Raw genomic sequence first — 27,391 nt, forward strand, 5'->3', positions numbered from 1 at the left:
GTAGTAAACGAAAATGAAAAGTTTTCTCTTTCATAAACTGTTGTGAACTGTGTTCGACTAGTAACGGTTTGTCTGGAATTTCCATTAAAAGCGGATTTTGACAGTTGGCTTTTAGGCCGTAATCATATGTTTGTCGAGAAGTGAAAACACCAATTGTTCAAAAAACAATTTTAAGCTCTAACCAAACATGAACCGCCATGTTTGAAAAACGCGAAAAACAACCAAGTCCATTTCAGCCGCCAAAAAATTTGTCTAAGTATTGAAATTGCCTTTAAATCGCATTCGCAAATTGCATTTGTTCCGAGGGGCAATTAGCACAGGCGAGTTGAGTCAAACGTCAAACTTTTTAAATCGCCTGGCCATGTTCGTCCGCATTGGCGAGTAACGGTTTGTTCGGAATTTCCTTTCAAAGAGAATTTTAACAGTTGGCTTTTAGGCCGTAATCATATGTTTGTCGAGAATTTATTGATTGAATTCAATAAAATTTATTTATTGTTTCAATAAAAAAAAGTTATTGTTCCATTTTTGATAGATATTTTATTGAAATTAAAACAAAATTACTGAAATTAAAAATGTTTATTTTTGTAAGCAAATGTTTATTGTTATTGCGATAAAGAAATATTTTCAGACCAATAAGTTTGTTGTTTGAAGTAATAAACCATAAATAGAATTCAATAACACATATTTTTGGTTTAAATATACCTACTTAATTTTTCTGCGTTAATTTTATTTTGTGTATGCTTTGTTTTCATTTTCTGGTTTCCAACATTAGCCAACCGTGTGATCTGCCACACCTATTTATACCAGTGTCTTGCGACCAATCTGTTCAGTAAGTTCTGTTTCTGTCATTAAATGACAGAATTAAATTTTGGTCAGATTGTTCGACGGTACAAGGTTTTGGAGTTGAACTACTCAGAATATTATTAGTTTCTGCAAATACATGTGATAATTTCACAAAAATGACCCTGTATCATTTTGGAAACTGTGTAGCATTGGTCTACGTGCCGTACTACATGACATACAAATACTCAGGCTTGTAAGTAATTAATTTGCGATTATAGCCATGTAGGTACTCTACTTTTATTGATAATTTAATTAACTAATCGCCTATCAGATCGGAGTACGGAGCGTTTTGGAAATGCATTCAAGCCGGTGGTATTTACATCTTCACCCAGTTGTGCAAAATGCTAGTGTTAGCTACCTTCTTCCCGGATACCGATAGCTTTATTAGTGATGACCAATTTAACCTGATTGCGGTAAGTTAAACGTACAGTTGGAAATGTAGATCTTGATATTCGAATATGTTTGTTCCTAGGAATTTCTTCGCTGCAGTGTGGATTTAGTTGATCTGTTGGGGTTAGCTTTTGTGCTGTCCAAAATCCCCGGTAAAGGACATAGCAAGCTGATTACAGCAGGTCTCGGATGGGCAACCGCTGAAGTTATTCTGTCACGCGGTCTTATGCTGTGGGTCGGAGCTCGTGGAGCTGAATTTTCATGGATTTATACCCAAAGGTGCCTGGAATCAAACATCTTACTAGTGCAGCATTTGACCACATCTACTTTGTTGTGGCTGTTTTCACGGCACGACTTAGAGAAGAAGTATGTACCGCTGGTGATCGTGTTACTCATTGCTATTTCTTTCCGTGGCGTTTGGCTTGAGGGTACCCTACAGGCCCTTTCTGCTGGAACATGGTTCGGTCTGGCTTTGAAAGCACTTATTACCGCGTGCTTCGGGTTCGTAACCCTTCACGTCTACTCTGGATTAGCGCAATCGATTGGTTTGTGAACAAGAAGTAAAACATATGGGGAATTTAAGTTATTTACTTTCACTATTTTAAAATTATCTTTGAACCAAAATCAGTTTAAAATGTAATAAATAATGTGTTCAGGGTCTAAAATTCAGTCCTTATTCCGGTTGTACTGATGACAGCCTTTAAAACTGATCGATACTCTCCATTACTAGGAATTTGGTCCTCGATTGATTTCGAAAATTTCATTTCGTTCGGTTGTACTCACTACTAATTTTTGCTTCGCAATTAACGCTATGAGAAGAAAAAGAACAATGTATTAAAATGTTGTCATGACTGAGATGGGCGATTGAACAGTCTAGACCAGTAATTGTCAACCTGAAGACCGCGGACCCCTAGGAGCCGTAAAGCAGATGCTAGGGGTTCGCGAAGAATATCTTTTCCGGAAGTGTTTTGGAATTTAAATTTTTTTTTTATGTTACAGATTGAAAATAATATGTTGATGGCATAAAGACTCCATGTTAAACCGTAGGGGTCCTATCCTAAAGTGGAGCGCGTGGTAATAGAAAGGTTGAGAACCACTGGTCCAGGGTGAAATCTGTACAGTGCAGTGTGACTAACATGTATTATTCAACAGTGCATGATACGAGCTTCTTGCCTTCCTGCATATAGGTCTGAACAAACACTATCTTTCTAGCTAGATTAGGGCGAAGTTAGATGCTAACAACAAAAGCGAACAGTTGAAATAGAGCTAGCGGCATATTAGATTTAGCATGTTGCTAAAATAAAATTGCTTCCGAAAATTACTCACGCATATATCATTTAATCCTTTAGAAGGTCGTGAAAATAAGGCGAGGAATAAATATGTACTATGACAAAATTCCAAAGTTACACGTATACACCACCCACCCCTGATTCGATTCTTAGTCCGACCAGGAGTACTTGCACCAAATTTGAACAAGTGGGACAAGTCTAGCGACTGGACCAACGTACCTGAAGTTTGGATGGGATTTTTCGACAATTTACATGGAGAAAACCCACTAACTCGCATTTTTGCCGTTAGATAGCACTGTATGCATCGTATTATCACTGTAAGTGAAAATAAGAAAAATAATTTAATTTCTACAACTTTGTTGAAGACTGCTAGTGAATTCGGTTTTGTTAAAAGAAGTTATTAAATTTTTAACGAAGTGATGTCTGAGTCAGTTTTGTATGGAGCCTAGCAGTGCATGGTTGTGTATCAGTACTCGATTCCCACGAACTATACATTTTTGTGAAATAATCGTTAGGTTTACCTCAATAGTATGTTCAGAAGAATTATAGCACATAATACGAGTTATGTTCTGATTGCAAAATTTTACTTCCAATTGCGGCCGCATTAAGGGCGCCAACACTAACTTTTCATAGAAGAAAGGTAGAATATCGAGATGTTCGTAAGAATTATTGCAAAATGCCTGTTCTACAACTTTGTGGAAGGCATCTAATTTCTATCCTTTCCGCTGAAAAGTTAATGTTAGCGTCCTCTATTCGGCAAAATGTTTTTTTTAGAGTTGTCCTACAATTACAGACGAGACAATGGCGCCCACTAAAACACTGCTTTAAGCCAATTGTAGCGGGCCGTGATTCTGAATGTGATATTCAGTGTACGGTTCAGATATCTGCGGACGTAGGGACTTCGAGATCGCGTGTATTATCGTATATTATCGTGTACGTTAACGTGTTCGATCGCGTGTGCGTTTGTATCTCGCGTGTGCTAACGTGTATGTAAACTTCGCGTGCATATATTAAAACCGTTTGCCTTTCGCATATTCGCGTGTGTTCTAGAATGACCGCGCGCGGACCGTGAATCTGATACTTAATTTTTCGTGTACGGTTCAGATTCTAGAAGAAAGTGGGTGAGTTCCCAGTCATGTCGCAATGGAACGTGTTGTCTAGTGGATATGAGCTTTATTCTTTGATAGGTAACTGAATATATGGTCCTAAGTTGCTAGAATGGAGGGTAAAAATTTCCGAACGTGTCCGAATCATGATCGCGCGCGTTTGCGGGTTCGCGTTTGAGACCGCGTTTGTAACTTCGTAAGTACTTACATTGTTACCAGTGTTATAAAGCTTGCACGATCGCGAACGTAGGTATGCGTAGATGATCGCGAAGAGCTTAAGCCTTCGTATGTTCAAGTGTTTGTCACGTGTGCGTGAATAAATTCGATTTTGTAGCCCTGTGGCCATTCACACATTCGCTTGTGTTCTTGTATGGCCACGCGGACCATCATTCGGATATTTAGTTTTCGGTGTACGGATCACATTCTGACAGGGAGTAAGTTACTCCATATCACTAGAGTTCCCGGTCATGTCGCCATGGAACGTGTTGTCCAGTGGATATGAGAGCTTTCTTTCTAATTGATTCAATTGAAGGCATGAACCTAGACTTCTGGAAGCGAGGATAGAGTATTCTGGACGTGACCGATTCATGATGGCGCGAGTGCGGTGGACTGTAGGCTCACGCTTGAGACCGCGTTTGAATGTTTATAAGTGCTGAGAGGTTCATATTATCATCGGGATGTTATCGTGTTTGCGAGAGCGCGGGTGTAGGTTGCGTGGATGGTCGCGAAGGGCTCAAGCATTTGTATGTTTGTTTGTCGCGTATATGTGACGTGTGTATAAATCCGATTTTTATGTCGCCATGGAACGCGTAGTTTAGTGGATATGAGCATCATCTTTTTGATTGGTCCACCTGAAGGTATTGGACTTATGTTACTAGGGCCGAGAATGAGAATTTCCGGACGAAACCGACCCATGATCGCGCGAACACGGGCATTTGGAGGTTCACTCCTGAGACCGCGTTTGTTAATTTATAAGTGCTAAACCGTTCACTTAGTCACCGGGATGTTGTCCTGTTTGCAAGATCGTAGTTGTGGTTGTGCGTGGATGATCGCGAAGGACTCGAGCGTTTGTATGTTGACGTTTTTGTCGCGTGTGCTAATATGTATATAACTTCGCGTGGACACATTATTTTTATAAGTGTGTGGCCGTTCGCGTATTCTTCAATGGTCGCGCGTGCACGCCTTGTCTAGTTTTTATTCCTATTGGCCCAACTGAAGGCATGAATTTGGGCTGCTAGGATCAAATGCAGAGACTTTCGTTCGTGATCGATTCATGATTGCGTGAGCGGTGGGTTGATGCGTGAGACCACGTTAGAAATTTTTTTGGTGCAAAGGTTCATTTAATTACCGTGGTGTTTGAATGCTTACGAGATCGCGGGCTTTCGCATTAGATTTGTGTTATCGCGTAGGCCACATTTGTACTTTGGAACGAGACATTGTGAGTGTATATGAGAGAATAAGAGAGATATTTGTGTTAGTGAGTGTTAGCATGGATCTAATTTAAAATATATCAATAAAAGAAGGGTACCTCCAGAGAGAATTGGGCCCTAAACCGACATTTTATATTATTAGACCATAGCAGTGAATAATAAAGGTAGCCAAGTTAAGTACTAAAATTGATCACAATGTAGCTTAACTAAAAAGAAAATAATCGTATCCCAAGTTTCTGTGATATAATCACTGTAATACTACTTTGGTGGAAAAGCCCCCTAACCACATCAAAGTACAGTATCATGCCGAGGGTCCTCTATGCCGTAAAATGTGGAACTAAAATGTTTCCCCAGCTTAATGACAATGTTGGTGAGCACGGCTCGCAGTGGGGGTCATTGTGTGTCGATTTATCGGTCGACTTCGTCATCGTTAATAGACTAATTATAAAATGTAAAAGTAGAAGCGTAGTAGTGGTTGTGTTGTAATAATTGTAGTTTAGGTACTAGTATACAATTGTTATGGGCTAGTCGCAGTCTGAGTATTTCGTCGCTGTTGTGCTATCTTATGACAAGCGCCATTTAGCACATTTCGAGAAAAACGATTTTTAAAGTTTGAGATTGAATATCTTGAAACTTATAAATGGTATAAACAATCCAAAGAAGACAATTGATGCTTCTATCTGTTCTGAATTAATTTCTCAAATATTACGAAGATCGGTTGACTATGTTGCGAGTTTTTACTATGAATGTAAACAAAAGTCGCACTCACACGTGTCATAGGCGTGTATTGATGACAAAATTTGTATGACGTGTCATAATCGTGCATGGAAAATTTTCCATAGAACAAAATCATCACTTTTTAACTTTTATTCATATCTTTGCGTTCATATGGTCTATAAACATTCGGTGAAATGCATTTTAAAGGAAATGAGTCAGGGAATCTAGAAAAAATGGTTAATCTTGATTACAGTGTTGCCAAATATATTTTATTTCCAGTTCAAAACTAAAACTGTGTTTTTCTCACAACTCGTATAATTTTCTTTCGAAAATGTTTATGCCATTGTGTTCCTCAGACATTTTCACACATAAAAATGTCTAAAACTTCAATATAACTTGAGCCAATCCCTAGATATAGTGATTTGAAGCAAAAAACTCACAATTTCTCATCATGTTTCTAGCTATATCTAAGTAACCAAGTAGAATTTCAAAATTCTGAAAACGCTACTTTGTAGAGATTTTTCGAACAAGTAATGTGGCATATCTAACTCAGTTTACCCCAAAATGGCGTTTGTCATAAGATAGCACAACAGCGACGATTTGTGACAGCTGGGCCAGGGAATGGATGCAGAACTAGCGTATATGGTAGAAGTGAGTAATCTTTCTTAGCATTCGTTGGTCACTTTTTACTGGTATTCAATTCGTGCATTCGGGAAGATCGAATTGGAAAAATAAAAGTACGACTACGAATTTACCGTCGTACGTGAATCACCCATTTCCAGTCAGCACTGTAACAGAATGCAATTGCCGCTAAGTATCAAATCACTAACACAATAAATTGCATATTCTCGCCAAAACAACAACACCCCAGTTATTAAATGAACTTTTTAGCACCTATTTAGCACCGCGGTCACGGTCACGTCCGGAAATCTCTACCCTCGATCCTAGGAGTCCAGACTCATGCCTTCAGTTGGGGCAAGAAAAAAATTACGCTCATATTCACTAGACAATACAGTTCCATGGCGACATGACCGGGAACTCTAGTAATATGAGGGAGCTCTCTTCGAGTACCTGAACCGTAACTGAAGCCCATGCTTTCAACCGGAGAAATAAAAAAGAAAGTTCTCATATCCACTGGACAACACATTACATGGCGACCTGACCGGGAACTCTAGTGATATGGGGTAACTGACTCCCTGTCAAGATATGTACCGTACACCGAAAACTAAATATCAGAATGACGGTTCGCGCGACCATCCAAGAACACTCGCGAATATATGAATGGCAACACAGTTAGAAAATCGAATTCATAAACGCGAAGTCACATACACACGAGCACACGCGACAGGCACGTTAAAATACGAGCGCTTTAGCCCTTCGTGATCATCCACGCACACCTACGCCCGCGATCGCGCAAAGTTGATAACACTCCGGTAATAAGGTGAACATTTTAGTACTTAAGAAGTTACTAACGCGATCTCAAACGCCCGTGTTCCATGGCAACATGGCCTGGAACTCTAGTGTTATGGGAGAATTCAATTCACCGTAAATTAAGTATCAGATTCACGGTCCGCACGCGATCATCCAAGAACACACGCGCATATGCGAAAGAACACATGAATCAACAGCATCGGTCTGTGTTTAGTTGAATATTGACAGCAACAATAATTAAATCTGTTTTCGCTTCCACCGGAAACTCGCGGCGTAGGAATGCCCGATTTCGTGAACCAATTGAATCTAGAGTTTGACTCTACAAATCCCTAAACGTGCATATTTTGACTGATGCTCGCCGTTGCAGAACCACAAAAAAACCATAGAAAATAATTGTTACTTTACTCACTTCTTTTTTTTTGTAGCGGGCTGATAGGACTGCAGCTTATAGCTTAGGGGATCTCGGTCCGTCCCGCGAGAAATCAGAAAGAATTGGCGACTGTCTGCCAAATAAACACCGGTTTGTCTCGAAGTGCATAACGTCAAGTCCACTGTTTTGTCTAGACCAATGTATCATGCTCCAATACAATGCATGCTAAGTCGTCAGTAAAACAATTAAAAGTTCGCATTGATTCAACTTCTGTCTTCTTCATGATCTTTTCTTGGGTCCCCTTGGTCTGAAGCTGTTCAATCGACTATTAACTCTCCGGAAGTCGCGCTTATGGCCCACTGAACGAGTAGCCGCTGGTGCCCTAAGACGTTTCGTTAGATTTTCAGAGCAGCGTGCACTCAAAGCACTAGCGCTACTGCCGAAAGGTTAAGTAAATCAGAGAGCGCTGGTAATTGTAATACTGATTTCCCTGCAACTATCCTGCCAGTTATTTTTCCTGTTCTAGTGTGTATTAATGATAGTTTTGTTTGATAATCAGAATTAAATCCAAATTAATATGGTAAATGTTTAATATGTTACAACTAAGTCACAAACATCCAGGTTCGAACAAATAAGTTTAAAGCATTTGTTTTGCCATTTGAACAAATATCCGCTAGAACACTACGGCCAACATACTGGCATATCCCAATATAATTGTAACGGTCCCTTAGACATCAGTTGTGTGGCCCACTGTCAATTCAGTAAAACTCACGTACCAAACGGAATAACGACAGACCTATGGTGGTAACATCACAATTACCTTTGGATGTCCCGTAAATTTTTTACTCAACTTTTACGCTCTCAGTTTCGCATGACCCATAGGGAACTTGTCCTTAATCTCACTGCGCTGTCATCAATGTTACGTGAATTGATTATGGAATATTGTTTATTTAGGAGCCATTCATACATTGTCTCGTAGAAAGAAAAGTCTAAAATACGCTTCCCCTCCAAGCATATTGAAAAATGATATTGGTTTTATTATCCCCGCTCCACTAGTACATATCATATTCATTTTTAGTTATTATCTCGGTAATTCATGTTACGTCACGCTCTTCCCCAACTGTCAATACGCGACATAATTTATGAACAGCAACTTGGTGAAATCTTTAGAGGAAACAATTCAATGAAAAATAGGATTGACAGGATTTAAGTCGGCTTTTATCACCTTGTATCACATATTTATGTTTGTTATACATACTAAGAATACCAAATCATGTGATGTGATAGCTGGAAGATTAGAGAAGCACCCCCTTCCCCACCCTACCTAATTGTTACTTTACTCACATCAAATATTTAAGATTTCCAGCTTTCGATAACTAGCCAGCATTTTTTACTCCGAAGTAAAAATACAGACTAACAAACCTAACACTCGAAATCAATGCTTCGACAGCTTTAACGGACTTTTTAAATATATTTTTAATTGGGATGATGGCACCAGATGGCTAAAATATACGGGACCACTAGTTAAGAATTGACGGATAATCAATGCTTGGAAGTGTGTTAAAAATGTGTAGCTATAGCGTTTAGGAAAAAAATGGTGAATCGATATTTTTGGATGAATTTCCTGATAGTGTTATGTCTGTTAGTCTGTGGTGTACTGTACAGATTCGTGAATTTGCGCTTAAGTATCGAAAAACTTACCCAGAACAGTCGCAAAGCAGCTAGCAGCATCCAATCTGTTGGAAAAATATTTTTCAAGCGATTTGAATGTAACTCCATGTTGATTATTGTTCCACAGATATGGCAGTAACTTTAGCACGCTTTCCTCATCGAAAGAATCTATTTTCGGGCAAACGTTAATCGGATCAACTATATGTTCATGCACGGGACCAGGAACTGCTGTCACATCCTGCGTGATTTCTCCTGATTGAGCTATGATTTCCAATGGCAGTGCTTGTTCGTGAGGCAGTCGAAGTAGCTCGAGCGATTGCAAGGTGTCGTCACTCAACGTTTCTTTTTCGGTTCTCGTTTTCTTCGAGATTTCAAGTTCTTCAATCCATGATTGATCCAAAATGTCTTCAATTGGCGAAGATCGTTTTCGAGTATTCCGTGTGAACAGGTATGGTAGCAAGGACGAACGTGTGTTTCGTACAGGATGTTGAAAGATTATTGACGCTTGATCGAATGGATAACGGATTCTTTGAATCGGCATTACATCAACACGCGGATCCTGGAAATATCATCCATCTAATGTGTGTTGGTTTTCGAATAATTAAGCATATATATTTACCGTGCATCTTTGAGTTTTATAGCTCTCCTTAATAGCTCGTTTCATTGTATCAGCGTCCAATTTATTCTTATTGTCAATAATCAAACCATTTAGTTTACGCTTACGGGTAGTTGTTAGGGGTATAATATTTAGATGTGAATCTTCAATTTCTTCCGAAAATGGGATCGGAATTGCGCTAGATTCAAATGAACTTTTGCTTATAGGATTAAGAAATTCATTTTAATATACTGGAATTTAGCTAAGTTTTATGTTTACCTTAGCGGAATTTCCTCTACATACTGATCCGCTTCTCGCGAGTGATTGACTGTATCAGAATCATGTTGCTGATATAAACGCACAACACTGGTACTTGCGATGGGCATGTTCCTACAAAACATAAAACAGTAGTAAGTAGTAAATTATCTTCCTTGGTTGTAACATAAACTTACAAAATGGCCATCGAAGGATTTTCCAATTCAGATTCTGGGACAGAAACTTCGCGCAAAGTTTGATCCACAATTGGTGATTGGCTATCGAGTTGTGATTCCACAATGTCCAGAGAGTCCTCTACAATACCCGAATCATTTCGAGTATCTTTTAAGCTGGAACTCGTGGGTAGCATATCGATAAATTGACTATCATCATTGAGCTGTATTTCGCCAAATCCGTTCTCTACTTCAAACGTTTTGTCAGTTCCACTAAAAGTTGTTATTTCTTGCATGGTGATGTCGTCCACGCACTTTACACTGGTTTGTTGTTCTCCAGCTAGAAGCTGTGATATGACTGCCTCTGTCGAAAGAGCTGCATCCCCCAGAACATCTTCAAAAGTTATTTCACCTTGTACAATGCACTTCGTAGTCTTGTGCGAGCTATAATGTCATTGCAATAAATTTACAACAATGATTACCAATTATGTTAATTCTTATTAGTTATTTTTCTATGCCGGAATACTTGGTATAAAAACCGTAAATTCTTCAATTCTGCTTAGAGGCCATTCACTTATTACATCAGGGTCGTGTCTCAAAATATCGTGCAAAATTATATCAAACAATATGTGTACATATTGTAAATCATGATCAAGGAAAGGTGGATGAGCGACATTATTGGCGATGGTGTTGGAGCAGTTATAGTAATTGCTTGGTGGTCTCTAAACGGAGTAGTCCTATTCAGGGAAATCACAATACGCCTAGGGGACGGGCATGGAGTAGTTGGTAAGTCGATTGCCTTTTACGCAGCTCACCTGGGTTCGAGTCCCAACCCCGCACATAAGGTTAGAGATTTGTCTAAAATAAATTTCTCTAACCCGAAAAGAGGCGAATGGCCCTAAGATTAAAACCTCTATAATAAAAAAAACAATTCGCCTAACAAGTTGTGAAGTGTTGTCACAGACAAACAAGCATAACACTATTAGGAAATTCCTCCAAGAAATATCGATCCGCCACTTTTTACAGATCGCTAACTCCACCTTTTATACATGGTTTATTAACATTCATTTACTAGTGGGTTATCCCTCAGGATTGAGGACAATTCTCCCGCATACTTGTGCATATGTTAGTGGCGCCATTATCACAAATTCCGAGCCAACGAAAAGCCCCCATGATCATGGTCCAAATTCACCCCCACTGTATGGTGTTTTGATAGTATTTGGAATGGGTTCATGGGTTCAACCCATGAAAACACCATCACCATGGTCCGGAAGATCCCATTTAAAAACCATATTCTGGTGCATATATGGGTTTTTGAGACCATTTCATGGTGTTTTGTTGGTTGTAAAATTTCGCGCGGACCATATTTATATTATTTTTAGGGGTTTGTAGGATATTTGAACCCATGCGAATTTGCTCGGGATGCGACCACAGTTACAACTATAAATTCATTCAAAATAACCGCACGAAGCCTTGTTTTCGAGTGTTATATCTTTAATCTGTGATGTTGATAACCTTCGTGTTGGTAGGCAATGTGTAACAACGTGTTGTAAATTTTACCCGAGAGATTTCTTCTTTACCATCAGACAAAAAAAAAGATTCATCGAGTTTTAGAGTCAACTGATGTTTAAAACAATGGTCAATTTTTACTATTGTTTTAACATCCATCGTTTCAAACCTCTGTTCCAAATTTGCAAGGCCATCGAAAAATATTCTATCATACGATTGTCAAAAAGTCGAATATTTTCAATTTCTTGCTTCTAGAAATTTCTAGAAATTGCGTACGATAGGGTAATTTCGGGAGAGATGCCGCGTCGGGTGAGATGCCACACTCTATATCTCGTATATAGGGTCACTTTTATACGGTAATATGATATTGTGACATTGTCTTTCAAAGAATTACAACACTAGAGATGTAAAATAATCCTTATTATTAGCTTACGACAATTTTATTAACGTCTGTGTGCGTCCAGTTGCATCACAGAGTTCCGAAAGTTTTTCAGTACCACATTATTATTTTTCAGTTTGTGACCATGGTGCGGCGTCTCACCCGCATATGCGGTATCTCTCCCGCAATGACCTTTTTTTTAAAAAATGTTCATGGAAATTTGATGATTTTTTTTTCATGAAAAAACCATTTCACAGTATTTTAGAAACTTGTCGCAATAGATAAAAATGATTTCATCACATATTGAATGGTTTATTTTGATACAGGATCGATTTTAAGAAATGTGCGACATCTCTCCCCAAATTACCCTAATCGCCACAGTTGCAACTCACGAAATATTCACGTCAGCTAGAAGCGGTAATAAATTATTTTGTGTTCTACATCACTCGGAAATAGATTCAGAGGAGGTGGAGCAGATTGAAGTAGATTATGTAGACAAAATCGGAGTTTTTGAATATTTCCCAACAGTTAATTTGAAATTAGTACACTGAAGTCTTTTTTATGCGGTTTTTATGCGACTTTTTTATGCGGATTTTCAAAGTTATGCGGTTTTTTTATGCGGATTTTTTTATGCGGTACGTATCCCCCGCATAAAAAAAAACTTCAGTGTACTGTCACTGCGTGAGATTAGGATGCAAATAATCTACTACAGAGGATTACAGTAAATTATTGTCATGAATTTGCTTAAAGTGTTCATAAACGGGTATACTTATCGCTGTCGCTGTCTTGTTTATTAACGAATTTACAGTAAGGATTTGTTGATTACGAAAAACTACAGTAAGATTTTAGGTAGGAGTAGGAAAAGTTCATCAAAAAATTATCTAGGAGCGAAGGGGGGGGGGGGGGTTAAAACTTGTAAATAAGCCTTACGTTATTAGTGAACAGCCTCTTACATGGCCGAAATGAGAAAAAACATCTAACTTTTAACATCCAGATAAAAAAAACTGTAAAAAGAGGCATCAGTATAATGTACTCATCTACTTTTTTTCCTTTTTTTTATTTCGACTATGTTAGTCACATTTTCTTTTTTACATTTTAACGACATTCAATTAGCTAGAGATTACTGGGTAGGGAAAGTTATGAAAATTAGAGCCATAGTACTCAAGTGAGAGCAAGGATGTGAAGTAAACTGATCGGAAAACTAGAAGTGGCAGGGTCATTAGAACAGGCTTAATATCGTACTTTCTTTGTCTTCTGTTAATGAGGGTCGAGCTTAGGCAGTATAACTACGAATCACCCGAGTTCACTAACATGTTTCCTGATAAAGGTAGACGTGACGTGACCTTCTCACTTTCCCTACCCAGTAATCTCTAGCTAATTGAATGTTGTTAAAATGTACTTATCTACTTTAGCGCATAAATTTGAAAATATATCTAATTTCCATAATGAAATTACTTACAGTTTCTGTTTTCTTAATGCTTGAAAGGCAATCGACTGATTACATGCTGCAGAGCTGACCCTGTCTGAGGATTGTGTAATGCAAATTTTATAAAGTATAAACAGGTAACTCAGGAAAATAACGTCGTGGCGATTAGAATGATGTTTTGCTTTTCTCAATAGAAAGGTATTGCAATTGCTCTGAAAACTGACTTTCTAACGGAGGCCCGGAGGGCCGAGTGACATATACAATTCGATTCAGTACGTCGAGTTCGGCAAATGTCTGTGTATGTATGTATGTGTGTGCGTTTGTGTGTATGTACGTGAACACAATCTCACTCACTTTTCTCAGAGATGGCTGAAATAATTTTCACAAACTTAGTCTCATATGAAAGGTAAAACGTTCCCATAGCACAGTGGTTTAAAACGCGAAAAACGTGATCGTTTTGAATAACTCCGAAAAGGTTTGTTATAGCGATATACTACCTTCGGATGAATTTATGATAATGAGATGCCCCATCTTTTTAAGTCAAAAGATGATTGATCGTCCTATAAGTGAGATTCTAAATTTATTTCTCGTATAATTAGAGATAGCGAGTTGGTGTATTCTGCAAAGTTGTAGTAAATTCTTCTACAAGACACTTTATTGAAGGTGGTAATAGTCTATCTTTAATAATCTTTGAGATATAGAGCATTATCAGATAAAATACCATAAAAATCATTTTTTTCATTATAACTTCTTTCCAAAATTTTTTGGAAGTTCAAAATGTTCTACAAAATCCTCACAATTAATGAAATACAAAATTTCGGTGAAGGAAGCAACTTAATATGTTGAGCAGTTTCTCAGATATTTACGATTTTTGATAGCTATAATATCCCCATAGATGTCTATAAAATTTCGTACGGATCGCTTATATGGGTCCGGAAATATAGACTAAATCGTCCGGTAACATATAAAATTCCCATATAAGCTGGAACTCAATTTTTTTTTTCAATGGGGGGTCCCCATGAAATTTCAGAAATCGAATTCGCATTTTTGATGCCAAACATCTTTAAAATGCATGACACGTCGAGATTTTATGTTATCTCGTAAAATTTGTTTTTATAAAAATCGACTTTTTGGGACTTAACCGATTTCGCTTCTTTTTTCAATTCAATATTACCATGGCTGGTTTTTCTTTTGCAAAATTTTAGAACTCGAATAATGATTTCTTTTCTTGTATATAGTTGTCAAGTCATGTATAATAAAATTGTAATGTATACATTTGAAAGCTTTTAATAAATATAAGCAACTAAAAAATTCTTGTGTTCATGATTGAGAAAGGCACAATTGCCCCGCTAGGTGGATTAAAACAGGTTTTTTAAATTCACAAAACTTTGATTTTAAACGGTGGAGCCCCGCTCCAATTTTTTTCAAAAAAATTTTCACCAGGGGTTCCCTGGGACCCCAAACTTGTGCCCTTTTTTCGTTCTGCTCCCCGATCGTGTCATAAATAGTGTAATTTTGGAAGTTAATCCGCCTAGAAGTAATTATAAAGTATTTGTTCTTCAAACAAATTTAGTCCGACATTTAATGTCTTGAGCAAAGTTTTCGAAAATGCTATCTCAAACAACTTTGTTGAATCCGTAGTTGGTAAGTCCATTGCGTTGTACGCATCTCACCTAGAATCAATTCCCAATCCCGAACATAAGGTTAAGAATTTTTCTAAATTCTTTTTCTTAATATTGTTTTGTATCTAGATATATTCCATTTATGTAGCCTACATATTTTCTACAAAGTTTTTTAAAATGATATCAACCACTTTTTCTGAAGGCACTAAATCTCTTACTATTTTTAAAGAGTTATTTCTCCATAATTACTTCTAGGAGATTCATTACTAACATTATTATATCAAAATATGCCCTTTTTTGTTGGCAAGCTTCTTCGTCGTTGTTAAACCTTCAAAGTTGATGGTTTCGAAATTATGTGATCTTGACCGTTAGAAAGGATATTTATTCCACTTTTAAAATGCACTTTGCATTTGCATTCTTTGACTTTATTGACATATTATAAAAGAGATTATAAAAAGCATATGTTAGATTAATTTTGTTTCTGAGCTTTCACCAATTTATCAAACTTACATTAAATTTTAGCGTTTTCGAACGATTTTCATCAAAAACCCCCTCAAACCAAATTTCTAGCTACGCTACTGCAATCAAATGTTCATCGCTGTAAACAAGAATGATATTTTTAGTGTAATTGCTTCATGGAGAAACTATCAATAAGAAAGTTTTAGTAGTGATTAGCCTGCTTGTTATTATGAGAAAATTTCACCGCGATAAAAAGCTATATCTTTTTGAAAACGTTGTTATTTTTAACCAACATATGGACATGAAGGTGTTAATAATAGCAAAAAGTCAAATTTATCTCAACCTTTTCATGCCCAACTTTTTCTAGTGCATATGGGGTTCCAAAACAATTTTTCCATCAAAATTTTGGTATCGAGAAACACGAAAAATCTGTTTTATCAAAGCAGTTTTTTTCTATCGCAGTGCTAGAAGCTGCTACATTATTACCTTATGTCGCTCAACACAATTCTGTTGGTTTTTAACAATAGGGACCATTCATAAATTACGTAACGCAAAAATTGCCCAAAATTGACCCCCCCTCCCCTATGTAACAAATTGTCACAAATTTTTCCATCCCCCCTCCCCTGTTACGTAACATATTCCAAGAAAAAAAATTTTTTCTTCGATGAAAACATGTTACGTAACGATCTAGTTAACACCCCCTCCCCCCTGTGTCACAACTTGTCACAACTTGTCGTACCCCCTCCCCCCCTAAAAGCGTTGCGTAATTTATGAATGGTCCCATAGTTCATTTCCATGTAGAAATGGTAAGTGGAGATAGTCTCAATTGAATGGTTTTATCAGTTCTTAATAATACTTCAAGACAACGAAGAAATATCAACATCATCCAGCGGAATTCTATCAGGCTAATTAGAATAACTTCAATTGTACGTATAAGGGACGATCTGTAAATGACGTAGCATGAGTGATTTTTAACACCCCCTCCCCAATCGTAGCATTTCGTCACAAACCTCTAAATACCTCCCCTGGTAATTACGTAGCTTGACGATAACTCCCCCCCCCCACTCGTCCTCATAAAAAAACGATGTTAGTTATATGAAACGGGTAAGATTGTCGTAACATCGGGTCAACCCCTATTCCCCTTTAAAAAGCTACGTAGCATGACATGACCCCCTACCCCCTATCGTCACACATCATCACAAAATACAAAACCCCCTCATCCATATAATGCTACGTCATTTATGGATGGTCCCTAATATTTATGTATTATTGAATGGCTAGTGTCCAATAGGAGGTAGTCCATTTTTTTACATTTTCAATAGCTCGCAGAAAAAAATCAGCAAGAATAAACAAATTTTGGTTTAAATCAACATTTTTGCTGTTTGATATAGTGCTAAAGAAAATCCGAGTTAGATTCAATCAAGACTTTTGCTTGAAATTGCCAACAAATTCATTTGTTTGTTTTTCAATAGTTTCAATAAATATTTCGTTTGAAACAACAAAATTGTTGGTTGTTCGTTCCTCTCATTATCGACGAAAAAAAAATCGTGGTAAGTTTAACCGAAAAAACAAGTTTGTCGTAATAAAAAAGTCGTTAGTATTTACCAAGGGAGAGAACAACTATAATTTAGTTGAAATCAAACAAAAATTCTGTTGGTTTTTAACACAGGGATCAGTTCGATCTAACATAATTTATTTTGTTTCGACAATGTTTCTATTTAAAATGCAATCAAGTATTTTTTTAAATTAAACCACATACATGCTTTCGAGGAACGTGTATTTTATTTTGAAACAGTCATTCGTCAAGTTTGAACTTCAACTAAACTGCCCATAAACGCATAAGAGTCCCATGTGGATTTTTGTCGAAAATGAGTTATCCGTTGGATTGTATTCTGTATCACCACTGAATCACACTGCACAAATAAAATTACGATAATATCAAAAAAATACCAAAACATGGTTGTCCCATCCATTTAGCTCAATGGATGGGACAATCTTGAACAGCGTTTTTCTCGGTTTGCTGTTTTTCAACATGGGACTCTTATGGTGTTATGGTCAGTAAACGTTTTGTTGTTTCAAAAAAGACTTTTTTCTTCTGCGTGTAAGTAATCCACGGGTGCTTCCATTTAAGAAATCTGCGAATGATTTTACTATTTTTTGCTATTTATAACCAAAGTTAACCCTGTAGGTAACCCCAGTCATAGCTGGCTTTCAAAAGGGGGTAACTCAACGTTGCGTCTTATGGAAACTTGAGATTTCTCGTCTGTTTTACAATGCTTCAAGAAAAAGTTGTCTAACAATTCGCCATCTAGAAGTGTTAGGTCGGTATAAAACCGATTTTAGTTGGACTGCCTTGCATGTAGACGTTCCAGTTCGAAGAATCATTCCTGATGGTGAGTCCCACTGAAATACTTGCAATGTATGGCTATTTGTTATACATGTAATGTATGTTTCTTGCACGAATGTATATTGATAAGCCCATTTTTTCTAAAGTTTCAGTAAAAGTATCTAAATTGAAAATTGTCCGAGAAGTATGGTATCACGAGTGAAACAGCACACAGTGCACAGTGGTTTCAAATGCGAAAAACGTGATCGTTTTGAATAACTTTGAAATGGTTAATTAAAGTGAAATACGATTTTATCAGCTCCCGATTTTATCAGCCCCCGATTATATCTACCCCGATTTTATCAGCTTCATATGAAAATTAATAGTTGGTAGATTGATGGGGTCTAGCAGACAAACCAAGTTAAATTCGAATAAATCCTTTCTTGAGCATATTTCGACACAGATCTTCCATTAGCCTAAGTCGCAATGTACTCAAATGAAGAAAAATCAATTTCAATATTCCGCGATGCTTTTCTAAATGTAGTTTTTATTTTAGGTATAAATTACTTTATGACCATGCTTTTCCTGAAGCATCTTTGGTTAAACTTTATGACAATATAACAAAGAATTTAATTCCTATGTGTTTTTAGTGGGTAGAAACTAAAAAAATGCTTACACCTAATTTGCATTCCAGTTGTGATTTCGCCCTTCAGCAACCACCTTTTGCGAAAGGGCTAAACCGTGAACATAATTTTCAGAAGGGCGCGGTAAATGGGCTAAACTGACTCTGTTTTGCTGAGCAGGGCTGGGTAAATGGGCGAGCTTGACAGTATACTTTTTAATAGGGCTCAGCAAATGGGCGTAGAGAAACCCAATGTAAATGAAAGGGCGCGTGCATCTTTTCTTCAAATTTCATGAAAATATCGAAATATTCGAATGTTTATGTGCAACAACTATCGAGTAGATATGATCATATAGTAGATATTGCTTATCATTTATATAATAGAACCGCCGTTTAAAGAATAATTTGTGAATAATAACCTTACGCCCGGGTTCTGTCTAAAAATGGAAGTTTAGTCTTTATATTCCATATGAGAAGAAGGGCATAATTCGAAATCTCGAAGAAAATGCATGTTTCGCCGTTTTGTTTTCTTTAATTATAAATCGAACTAAAAACCATTTTAACTTATTTTTAGCTCAATCTTGTAGTATTTTTGTCGCATAATGTCATAATAGCGAAAACGCAGTTTGTTTACATCTGCGATTTAAGCCCTAATGAAAGATCTATGTCGATTTTTCTTATCTTAGAGATCCGAAATATGCAAAAAAATTTTTTTATGTTTTTTGCGCTATCAGGCCCCCTTAAGGGAAGTGTGAGTTAAATAATCAGGAAAGGTTATGAGGCTATATCTAGGGACCAAAGATTAATATTTTAAGAGTATCGGTTTCTTAAAAAGAATGAAAAATATAGGTCCCGATTTTATCAATGTCCCTGTCTTATCAGTCTAAAATTCACCAAGGGGCTGATAAAAACGGATCTTCACTGTACTAGCTTTGGAAGAATTTATGACAACGGGACGCTCCTTCTTTTTAGGTCAAAAGTTTGATGGTTAACCCTCTTATAAGTGTGATTCAAAATTTCTGTCTCGTTTAATTAGTGAGTTGGTTAAGCTGGCACTGATAAGTTGGTCGAATGAAACAAATCGGTTGCACCTGCTTTAATGGAAGTTTAATATTCAAATTGATTTATGATAAAGATTGAACGCATGAACGGGCAAAAACGTGTGGACCACTCAGTATGCATTTGAAAGTAGAAGAGAAATGATGCAAGATTCTGTATAAATCATTTGTATCCGGTTGTGTCTATGGCTCTGCTAGCTGGATCTAAAGATTATGATTTATTCGTCTAAAATATTGATAAGAAACATATTCGGGAAAGAGGCAGAGACAAAAAAATATACCTATAGTGGAAAAAAACATCACATGTGTATTAGGGTGGGGCATTGTTATATGGAAAAACGTAATAGCAACCACATAAACCGAGCACAGCACTTTTTTGGTTCCATTTGGAGTCCCAAGTAAGTGTACAAAATTTGGAGTCGATTGGTTTTTATCCGGCGTAGCGCATTGCGTTTCAAATTTGTATGGAAATTAGCATGGGAAAACCTACTTTTTGCATTTTCAATTCTACAGACTACAATTCTTCCTACAGTATGCAACTAATTAGATAGAAGTATAGTCAAGAATATACTGAACAACTTTGCCGAAGGATGTATGGTGTTAAAATGTCACTAAAACAAGTTATAGTTGTTCAAAGTTCGATAGCTCGAATTAATTGCCAAAAATCATTTTCTTTGCCAACACTGCCAGTGTACCAATGATATTTCATATTAGGTTTTACCCCAACCGACATAACCCCACAAAATGAGCCGGATGAACTTCGTTTGACAATTCTCGGTGGTTTGTTTACATAGGAGTTACGTGAGTTCGAATGTGACAGATGAGCACCCGTTGCACACGAACTTACGGAACTGACAAAGTAAACAAACCACCGAGAATTGTCAAACGTGAACTTCATTCATCATGAGTTCATTCGTGTCGTCATCTTGTAGAACTAAATAGCATTCCGAAATAACATCATATAGATAAGATTTACCACATTGGTATGTTTGGATGAGTTATTCAAAAGTCTTAGCACAATTCCATGGGCGTAGATAGTTGAGTATTAGGGCGTAGTGAGGGGAGATGGGGGTGACTTTACTATATAGAAATTCGAACTGAAATAGCTGAAACGTTTAAATGTTCAGATGAATTATTTTAAAACATTTGCACAATGTCCTATGCATAATAGTAACGATGAAATGAAACATACTGTATCCCTCTGCATCGACTTATATTAATGCAAGTAAAGTTACAGACACGAAGGAGTTCTTTGACATCATGGAAATTTCAACAGATTTCATGCGAAAACTAGCAAACGAGTGGAGTAAAAGTAAGGGTTACCTCAATGCAAAACGATTGGGTCCCTTGATGGTTGTCAACGATGTCTCAGCGACGAGGCGGGAAGCTAATTTCTGATTCCAACAAAAAAAATGCACAAGAACCCCAGTTCAACAACAATTTTTGCTTCAGGTTGTCGAAAAGAACATCCTATCAAATCATAATGCGTCTTAAACTGAAATATAATATCAATGCAATCCTCTGACATAGGAACTCAACATCAGTTGAATCAATCTGTAATTTTACTTCTACTGATATAAGCCAATACAGAGCGATACATTTCATCGTTACTATTATGCAAATATTTTAAAAAATTCATCTGAACATTTTAATATTTCAGCTATTTCAGTTCGAATTTCTATATAGTAAAGTCACCCCCATCTCCCCTCACTACGCCCTAATACTCAACTATCTACGCCCATGGAATTGAGCTAAGACTTTTGAATAACTCATCCAAACATACCAATGTGGTAAATCTTATCTATTTGATGTTATTTCGGAATGCTATATGAAATATCATTGGTACACTGGCAGTGTTGGCAAAGAAAATGATTTTTGGCAATTAGTTCGAGCTATCGAACTTTGAACAACTATAACTTGTTTTAGTGACATTCTAACACAATACATCCTTCGGCAAAGTTGTTCGGCATATCCTGGACTATACTTCTATCTAATTAGTTGCAAGAAGAATTGTAGTCTGTAGAATTGAAAATGCAAAAAGTAGGTTTCCCCATACTAATTTAATACAAATTTCAAACGCAATGCGCCACGCCGGGTCAAAACCAATCGACTCCAAATTTTGCACAGTTACTTGGGACCCCAAATGGAATCAAAAAAGTGCTGTGCTGCAAAAATGATCATTTTGCCCCACGGCTCACAGAAAGGAGGCTTGCTATTCCGCGAATCGACAGTTTTCGGTGACGTCAGAGAAATTGTTGATATAAACAAACGGATTTCTCGAAAGTTGTTAATTGACAATATTTGAGCTCTTACGGTGGAAAAAATAGTGCGCAATGGATTTTTGACGTTAATTACGCCATAATTACACTAGACACATTGGATAATCAGTGCATCTATGTGATTATTAGCGTAAATCGGGAATTTGGATGTATGCCATAGAAAACATATCCCACCGTAATTTTCTGATCATAGCAAAGGTTTTGGACATCCGCATAGCTTCCTTGTGATTTACCAGGTGCCGATCATTCGTTAGCAGCAAACAATATATGAATTTCATGTAATTGTTTTCGCCGACGATTTCTATGACGCGCTCTCGTCAAATGTTTACACTCTAACGAGCTAGCCTAGTATATGTAAGCCATGATTTTGCCCAATCCTAATGTGTATGGGGGCCGGTCATATACCACGTGGACAAAAAAACCTTCGTTTTCAACCCCCTCCTCCCCCTCCGTGGACAAGCGTGGACAATTCCTGTACCCCTACTCCCCTTTCTACGATGTCCACGTGGACTTTCTAAAAAAAATTTCGGTAGTTAAAAATGGGTTTTTAGAAAAATTTTCAATATGTTAGACTACTATGATGCTGAAAAACGTATTGAAAATCGTTCAAACTTGACAGAACAGAATGTCATACACTTTTTAGTCTTTTGTGAGATTTCCATGGAAATAACTCATTTCTGAACGATATTATGATCTTTTATATTTACGTTTTAAAGATTCATCATAATAACTCAAAATTGAAGTTGCCTTTGGATTCTCGAATTGGTTCGCGATTTCAACCACATGTTTTCAAATCAAAAATTAGTGACAGTTACCATCGATGTTCGACTCAAATACTATGTTGTTTTTAGCACTTTGAATATTTCAAAATCTTGAAAAAATTAAAAGGTAAGCGCTCACACCAATGCATTGCAATGGCGGTACAAATTTCTTATAAAAGCCAACAATATAATGAAAAGTCTTCGTGGACATTTCCCACACCCCCACTCTCCTCCCCATGGACAAGCGTGGAATTCTTGTGATTCCTGCACTCCCCTAAATTGTCAACGTGGTATATGGATTGCCTCATGGTATTTTCGATTATTATCACTCGATCTATCTCACATATTTTGAACGAAGTGGCTGCGTTTGACGTTTAGTTTTTTTCGTATACGCGAATCCCGTTAGCAGTTGGTACAAACGAAAACGGTATTAATGTGATTGCCTTCAATATTCGCCGTGTTTGATGAGTTGAAACTCGTAAACACGTTATATAACATAAATTCTATGACCACGACGTTATACGATATTATTCATACATACCGTACAAAAACTGAACCTGCTGCTGGTAGATATAGGTGACTCCGTATGCCAGTTTGGCTACCAGTACCAATGGTGAATGGGTGTTTGCGCAAGCCAAGATGGATTTACTAATATAAAAATGTTAGCTGCTGTATTTAATTAACAGACACCGATTCTCAAATTTTTACTTACCACAGATCATCTATGTCAATCCTGTCACATTGGCCACGTTTGAAGTGTCGTCGGAACAACGTTTTATTTGTTGCCGCAAGCCACACTGCTGCAAGGCACCCATTTCGCTGCAGCGACAGAAGATCCAAATCAATGTACATTATGTAGATGTACCCGTTGGGTTCAATCAGAACCATAAAAAGAACACCGTTTCTGACCCGCTGGTTCGACTTGGGAAACTTTTATTATCACCAACTGTCATTCACTTGGTTCAAAATGTGTACGATCAAGCATGGCGTGCTAGGATAGCACTGACCATTTCGTGGTTAATAACTTTGCGCGTGCGCTTGTTATTGGTAACGGTTAAATGCTTCGGGCACGCTGTGCACACGATTAAATAAAACAACCTGCAGAATAAGTTCTTTTAACTTACTTTTGAGTTGCGCGTCGCTTTCGCACTTCTTAGTGTTGTCAAAAACAAAACGAGAGATTCGACTCAGTCGAGGTCTTCAGTGGAGGAAGGTACTTTTGAGTTGTTTGGGATATACTCCAAATTAGGTAAATTCAACTTAAATTTGAGTATAAAAACCTATCAATGAGTTGTAATTTTTGCCGTGGTTAAATGGAAACTACCTTCAACACGGTTTACCTAATTTTAAGTTCCCCCACGATACCACGAGATTGAGTCAAAGGAACTCAATTTTAGGTAGTTTTTCGTTTCCGTGTAGGCTTTTCTAGCTTTGCCTTGCTTTATTGAGTCAGGTGCTTTTGAGATGATTATTGCGGGTGACCTGAGTTTATTGTACACAATGCTATAGTTTTCATGATTTATAAAAATATATCTCAAATATTACGAAGATCGGTTTTTGTTAAATATGTGAGCAAAAGTCGCATTCACACGTGTCATAAGTGTGTATTGATGGTGAAATTTGTATGACTTGTCATAATCGTGCAAGATAATTTGCTGTACAAATAAGGCACGATACATCAAGTTTCCATCACCGGTACGGAACGTCAAGATTAGATACATGCAGTTAAATGGAACCATCCACACACAACATCAACGGCATGGAACGTTGATGCTTTAAAAGGGCTAAACAGATTTTTGTAAACAAACTTGTTTTGCTCATTATTCTGCTGCTGAGTGGAATTTCATTGAAAATACACGTTAATCAACATCTTCACCCTTTGTAGAAGCAATATCACATTTTTTCTGCGTTGAAATAATAGCCAGGGTAAAGAAATCATCAAAACGAAAGTTCGTTTACAAATCTTATCAGCCCTTTTTGAAAAATTAATATTGAAGTATAGGAGAAATCTACAAACAAACAAACAAAGATGTTTCTAGAACAACCGGGCCGAGTGATATCGAAAAATCTCCTACATTTTTCGAAACTCCATGCATGCTGACTAGGATTTTAACCGGTCACTGCAAACTCATTTATCACATGGCAAAACTATTCTACGCGCTGAGTCTTTCTCATGTGATCTTTGTGAATCCGACTACGTAACCTTATATCATCTGATATGTAACTGCCCAGGAGTAAAGCAATTCCAATTTCGAGCTTTCGCCCGTCCTTGCATCGTGTTTGGACGACTAAAACTAAGAGACATACTAAAGATTCTTATCCAATGTGGTAAAGAGCTTTACGGCTTACTCGCAAGCGATTTGAACGACTTGTGAGTTTAATTTACCTGCTGTTTGCTTTTGTACTGTTATTTTTCCCACGCTTCCAATTCTATTTCCTCCTTCCACCTTCTCCTTTCCTTTCGCTTAGGAAATGATAAGAAGACACGGCAAGGCACAAATCCCCGACTACATACGGGGAACGTGCCATTCGAACCACTATATTCTGATTCCTGATGGCAAGTTCTTATATGGGATTTTCGATTGATTGACACCGGTGCAGTGGATTGCACTGGTTTTGCACTTTCTAGCAGAAGTGTCAATAGAACAGGGTTGTTAATACGATACATTTTTCACGATAATTTATCGGCGTTACTCGTTAACGATAATGTATCGTCATCGGAAACTCCGTTAACGATAATGTATCGTCGCCTTCATCGTCATCGTCGATAATTGTATCGTCGTTTTCATCGTCATCGTCGGTTCATCGGTTATCGCGATACATTTTGCGTTACTTTCCCATTTATTGGAGTTGAAGTTGATCCGGTTAACTTTCAATTGTTTAGAAATAAATACCTATTGAAGGACATGTTGTTGGCAGTTGAAAATCAATAGTTTTGGACATTTTCTATGCACAGCGGGGTCCAACGATGCGTCAAAATGAAATTATTTAAACTTTTCGGGAAAGTGTATTATATTGAAAGAAAAAATGTTGGCAATTAAAAATCAATAATTTTGGACATTTCAATACGCATAAGGGTCCGACGATGTGTCAAAATTGAATTTTTCAACTTTTCGAATAAGTTTGTGCACAGAAGAGTCCCAGGTGCACAGTGTTTCCAAGCGGCAAAAAGGTGATCAAAATTGTTTTGACCATGAAAAAAACAAATTTTGAGCTATTGTGTAATTAGTAATTTATAACACGCAAAATTGTAGTGTATTGAAAAAAACTTCTATTATTAGGCCATTCACAAATTACACTACACATTTTAGTGGTGTGGTGATTAACAGATTTTATTATAATTGCAATTTAAACTAGAAGATTTCGGATTTTAAAAAAGAGAATGTACATACATATTTCCAATGTTTGATTACCTTTTCTAGTTAGGAAGCTTTTAGCCCCCTCTTTCTTCTCTACACTGTGTAACAAGATGCTTCATTCTTCCTTCTTTTACCCTTAAATATGTAGTGTAATTTATGAACGGCCTCATAATAGAGTTTTAGTCGTTTTTTGAATACAGTGAAGACCCGTTTTTATCAGCCCCTTGGTGAATTTTAGGCTGATAAATCGATGACATTGGCAAAATCGGCACATATTTTTTCTGGTTCTGAAGAGACGAAGTCGAAACGCAAACACCTGGACTAACATATTTTTTCTTTTTAATAAATCGGAGCGGTTAAAATATTCTTCTTTAGTCCCTCGACAAAGCCTCTTAACCCGTTCTGATCATTTAGTAAAAATTTCCCTTAAGGAGGTCTTACAGTACAGTATTATTATTTTTGTATATTTTGCATCTCTAAGATAAGAAAAATATACTAAAGAAGGAATTTACTCGAATTTGACTTGAACGTAGGCTAGAGCCCACCAAACGATTTTGATAGTGTTTTTTTTTACAGATTTACAGGCACTAAAACATTCGATAACTTCTAAGTTGTAAGAGATACAAATAAACTTACATTACAAAAATTCTGTATTTTCTTATACTGAACAAAATCTTTGAACATTTTGAAATTCTATAAAATTACCAGGCAAATTTTCAGGGGTATATCAAAGAAATCTCCACAAATGTAATTTAAAATCGACAGGAAGACACATAGTCTCTTCAGCGAAGTTAATACTTAAGATATTCTCAAGAACTTTGCCAAAGAAAGTTTTTTTTATTTTCATAAATGACCAAACAAAAACTTGCTGCTCAGCTTTAGAGGGATTAATCACCCAACTAATACTTTTTAAATGCAAAAAAATATAAATAAACTTTGCTGAAGACACGATAGCATTAAAAATGTTTTTCGTGGTTCAAAGAATTTCTTTCACCTTTTTGCCACTTTGGAAACACTGTGCACTGGTGGATCCTGAATTGAAAATGTCCAAAACTATCGATTTTCAACCGCCAACAACCTGCCCTTCAATATAAAAAGTTCGCGAAAAGTTGAAAAAATTTCTATTTTGACGCACCGATGGTACATTGAAAATGCCCAAAACTATTGATTTTCACTTACCAATAACTTCTTCAATATAATAAACTTTCCCCAAAAGTTGAAAAAATCCATTTTGACACATCGTCGAACCCCATGTGTATTGAAAATGTCCAAAACTATTGATTGTCAACTGCCAATAACTTTCCTTTCAATATAAAACTCC

At 37.0% G+C, this 27,391-nt stretch overlaps 2 protein-coding genes across 3 annotated transcripts; one reads left to right on the forward strand and one right to left on the reverse strand.

The window, feature by feature from the left end:
• The first annotated feature begins 816 nt into the window (after positions 1–816).
• Positions 817–1,898, forward strand: LOC131682553 (BOS complex subunit TMEM147). Its single transcript, XM_058964115.1, has 3 exons — positions 817–1,036; positions 1,115–1,256; positions 1,316–1,898. Exons 1-3 carry the CDS (start codon positions 960–962, stop codon positions 1,784–1,786), a joined length of 690 nt encoding a protein of 229 aa, XP_058820098.1. The 5' UTR covers positions 817–959; the 3' UTR covers positions 1,787–1,898.
• LOC131682552 (uncharacterized) lies at positions 1,824–23,662 on the reverse strand. 2 transcript variants are annotated; one of them, XM_058964114.1, is made up of 8 exons: positions 23,424–23,662; positions 23,253–23,359; positions 13,618–13,681; positions 10,295–10,714; positions 10,122–10,232; positions 9,867–10,041; positions 9,278–9,806; positions 1,824–2,042 (listed from the first exon to the last, which is right to left on the reverse strand). In XM_058964114.1, the coding sequence occupies exons 1-8, from the start codon at positions 23,597–23,599 to the stop codon at positions 1,960–1,962; spliced, it is 1,665 nt and encodes a 554-aa protein (XP_058820097.1). In that variant the 5' UTR covers positions 23,600–23,662; the 3' UTR covers positions 1,824–1,959. The 2 variants fall into 2 exon arrangements, with proteins under 2 accessions (XP_058820097.1, XP_058820096.1); XM_058964113.1 differs by having other exon boundaries at positions 9,867–10,062.
• Positions 23,663–27,391: the final 3,729 nt, after the last annotated feature.

The sequence above is a fragment of the Topomyia yanbarensis genome, chromosome 2 (genome assembly GCF_030247195.1).
Source record: "Topomyia yanbarensis strain Yona2022 chromosome 2, ASM3024719v1, whole genome shotgun sequence".
Lineage (NCBI taxonomy): Eukaryota > Metazoa > Arthropoda > Insecta > Diptera > Culicidae > Topomyia > Topomyia yanbarensis.

Excerpts from the sequence above, each read along its gene's own strand:
- LOC131682552 (XM_058964113.1), bottom strand. The coding sequence starts at position 23,599 with ATGGTTCTGATTGAACCCAACGGGTACATCTACATAATGTACATTGAT. Across the intron at positions 10,715-13,617 it reads GCATTAAGAAAACAGAAACT|CTCGCACAAGACTACGAAGT; the intron begins GTAAGTAATTTC and ends ATGACATTATAG. Across the intron at positions 9,807-9,866 it reads ATAAAACTCAAAGATGCACG|GATCCGCGTGTTGATGTAAT; the intron begins GTAAATATATAT and ends TGATATTTCCAG.
- LOC131682553 (XM_058964115.1), top strand. The coding sequence starts at position 960 with ATGACCCTGTATCATTTTGGAAACTGTGTAGCATTGGTCTACGTGCCG. Across the intron at positions 1,037-1,114 it reads ACATACAAATACTCAGGCTT|ATCGGAGTACGGAGCGTTTT; the intron begins GTAAGTAATTAA and ends ATCGCCTATCAG. Across the intron at positions 1,257-1,315 it reads ACCAATTTAACCTGATTGCG|GAATTTCTTCGCTGCAGTGT; the intron begins GTAAGTTAAACG and ends GTTTGTTCCTAG.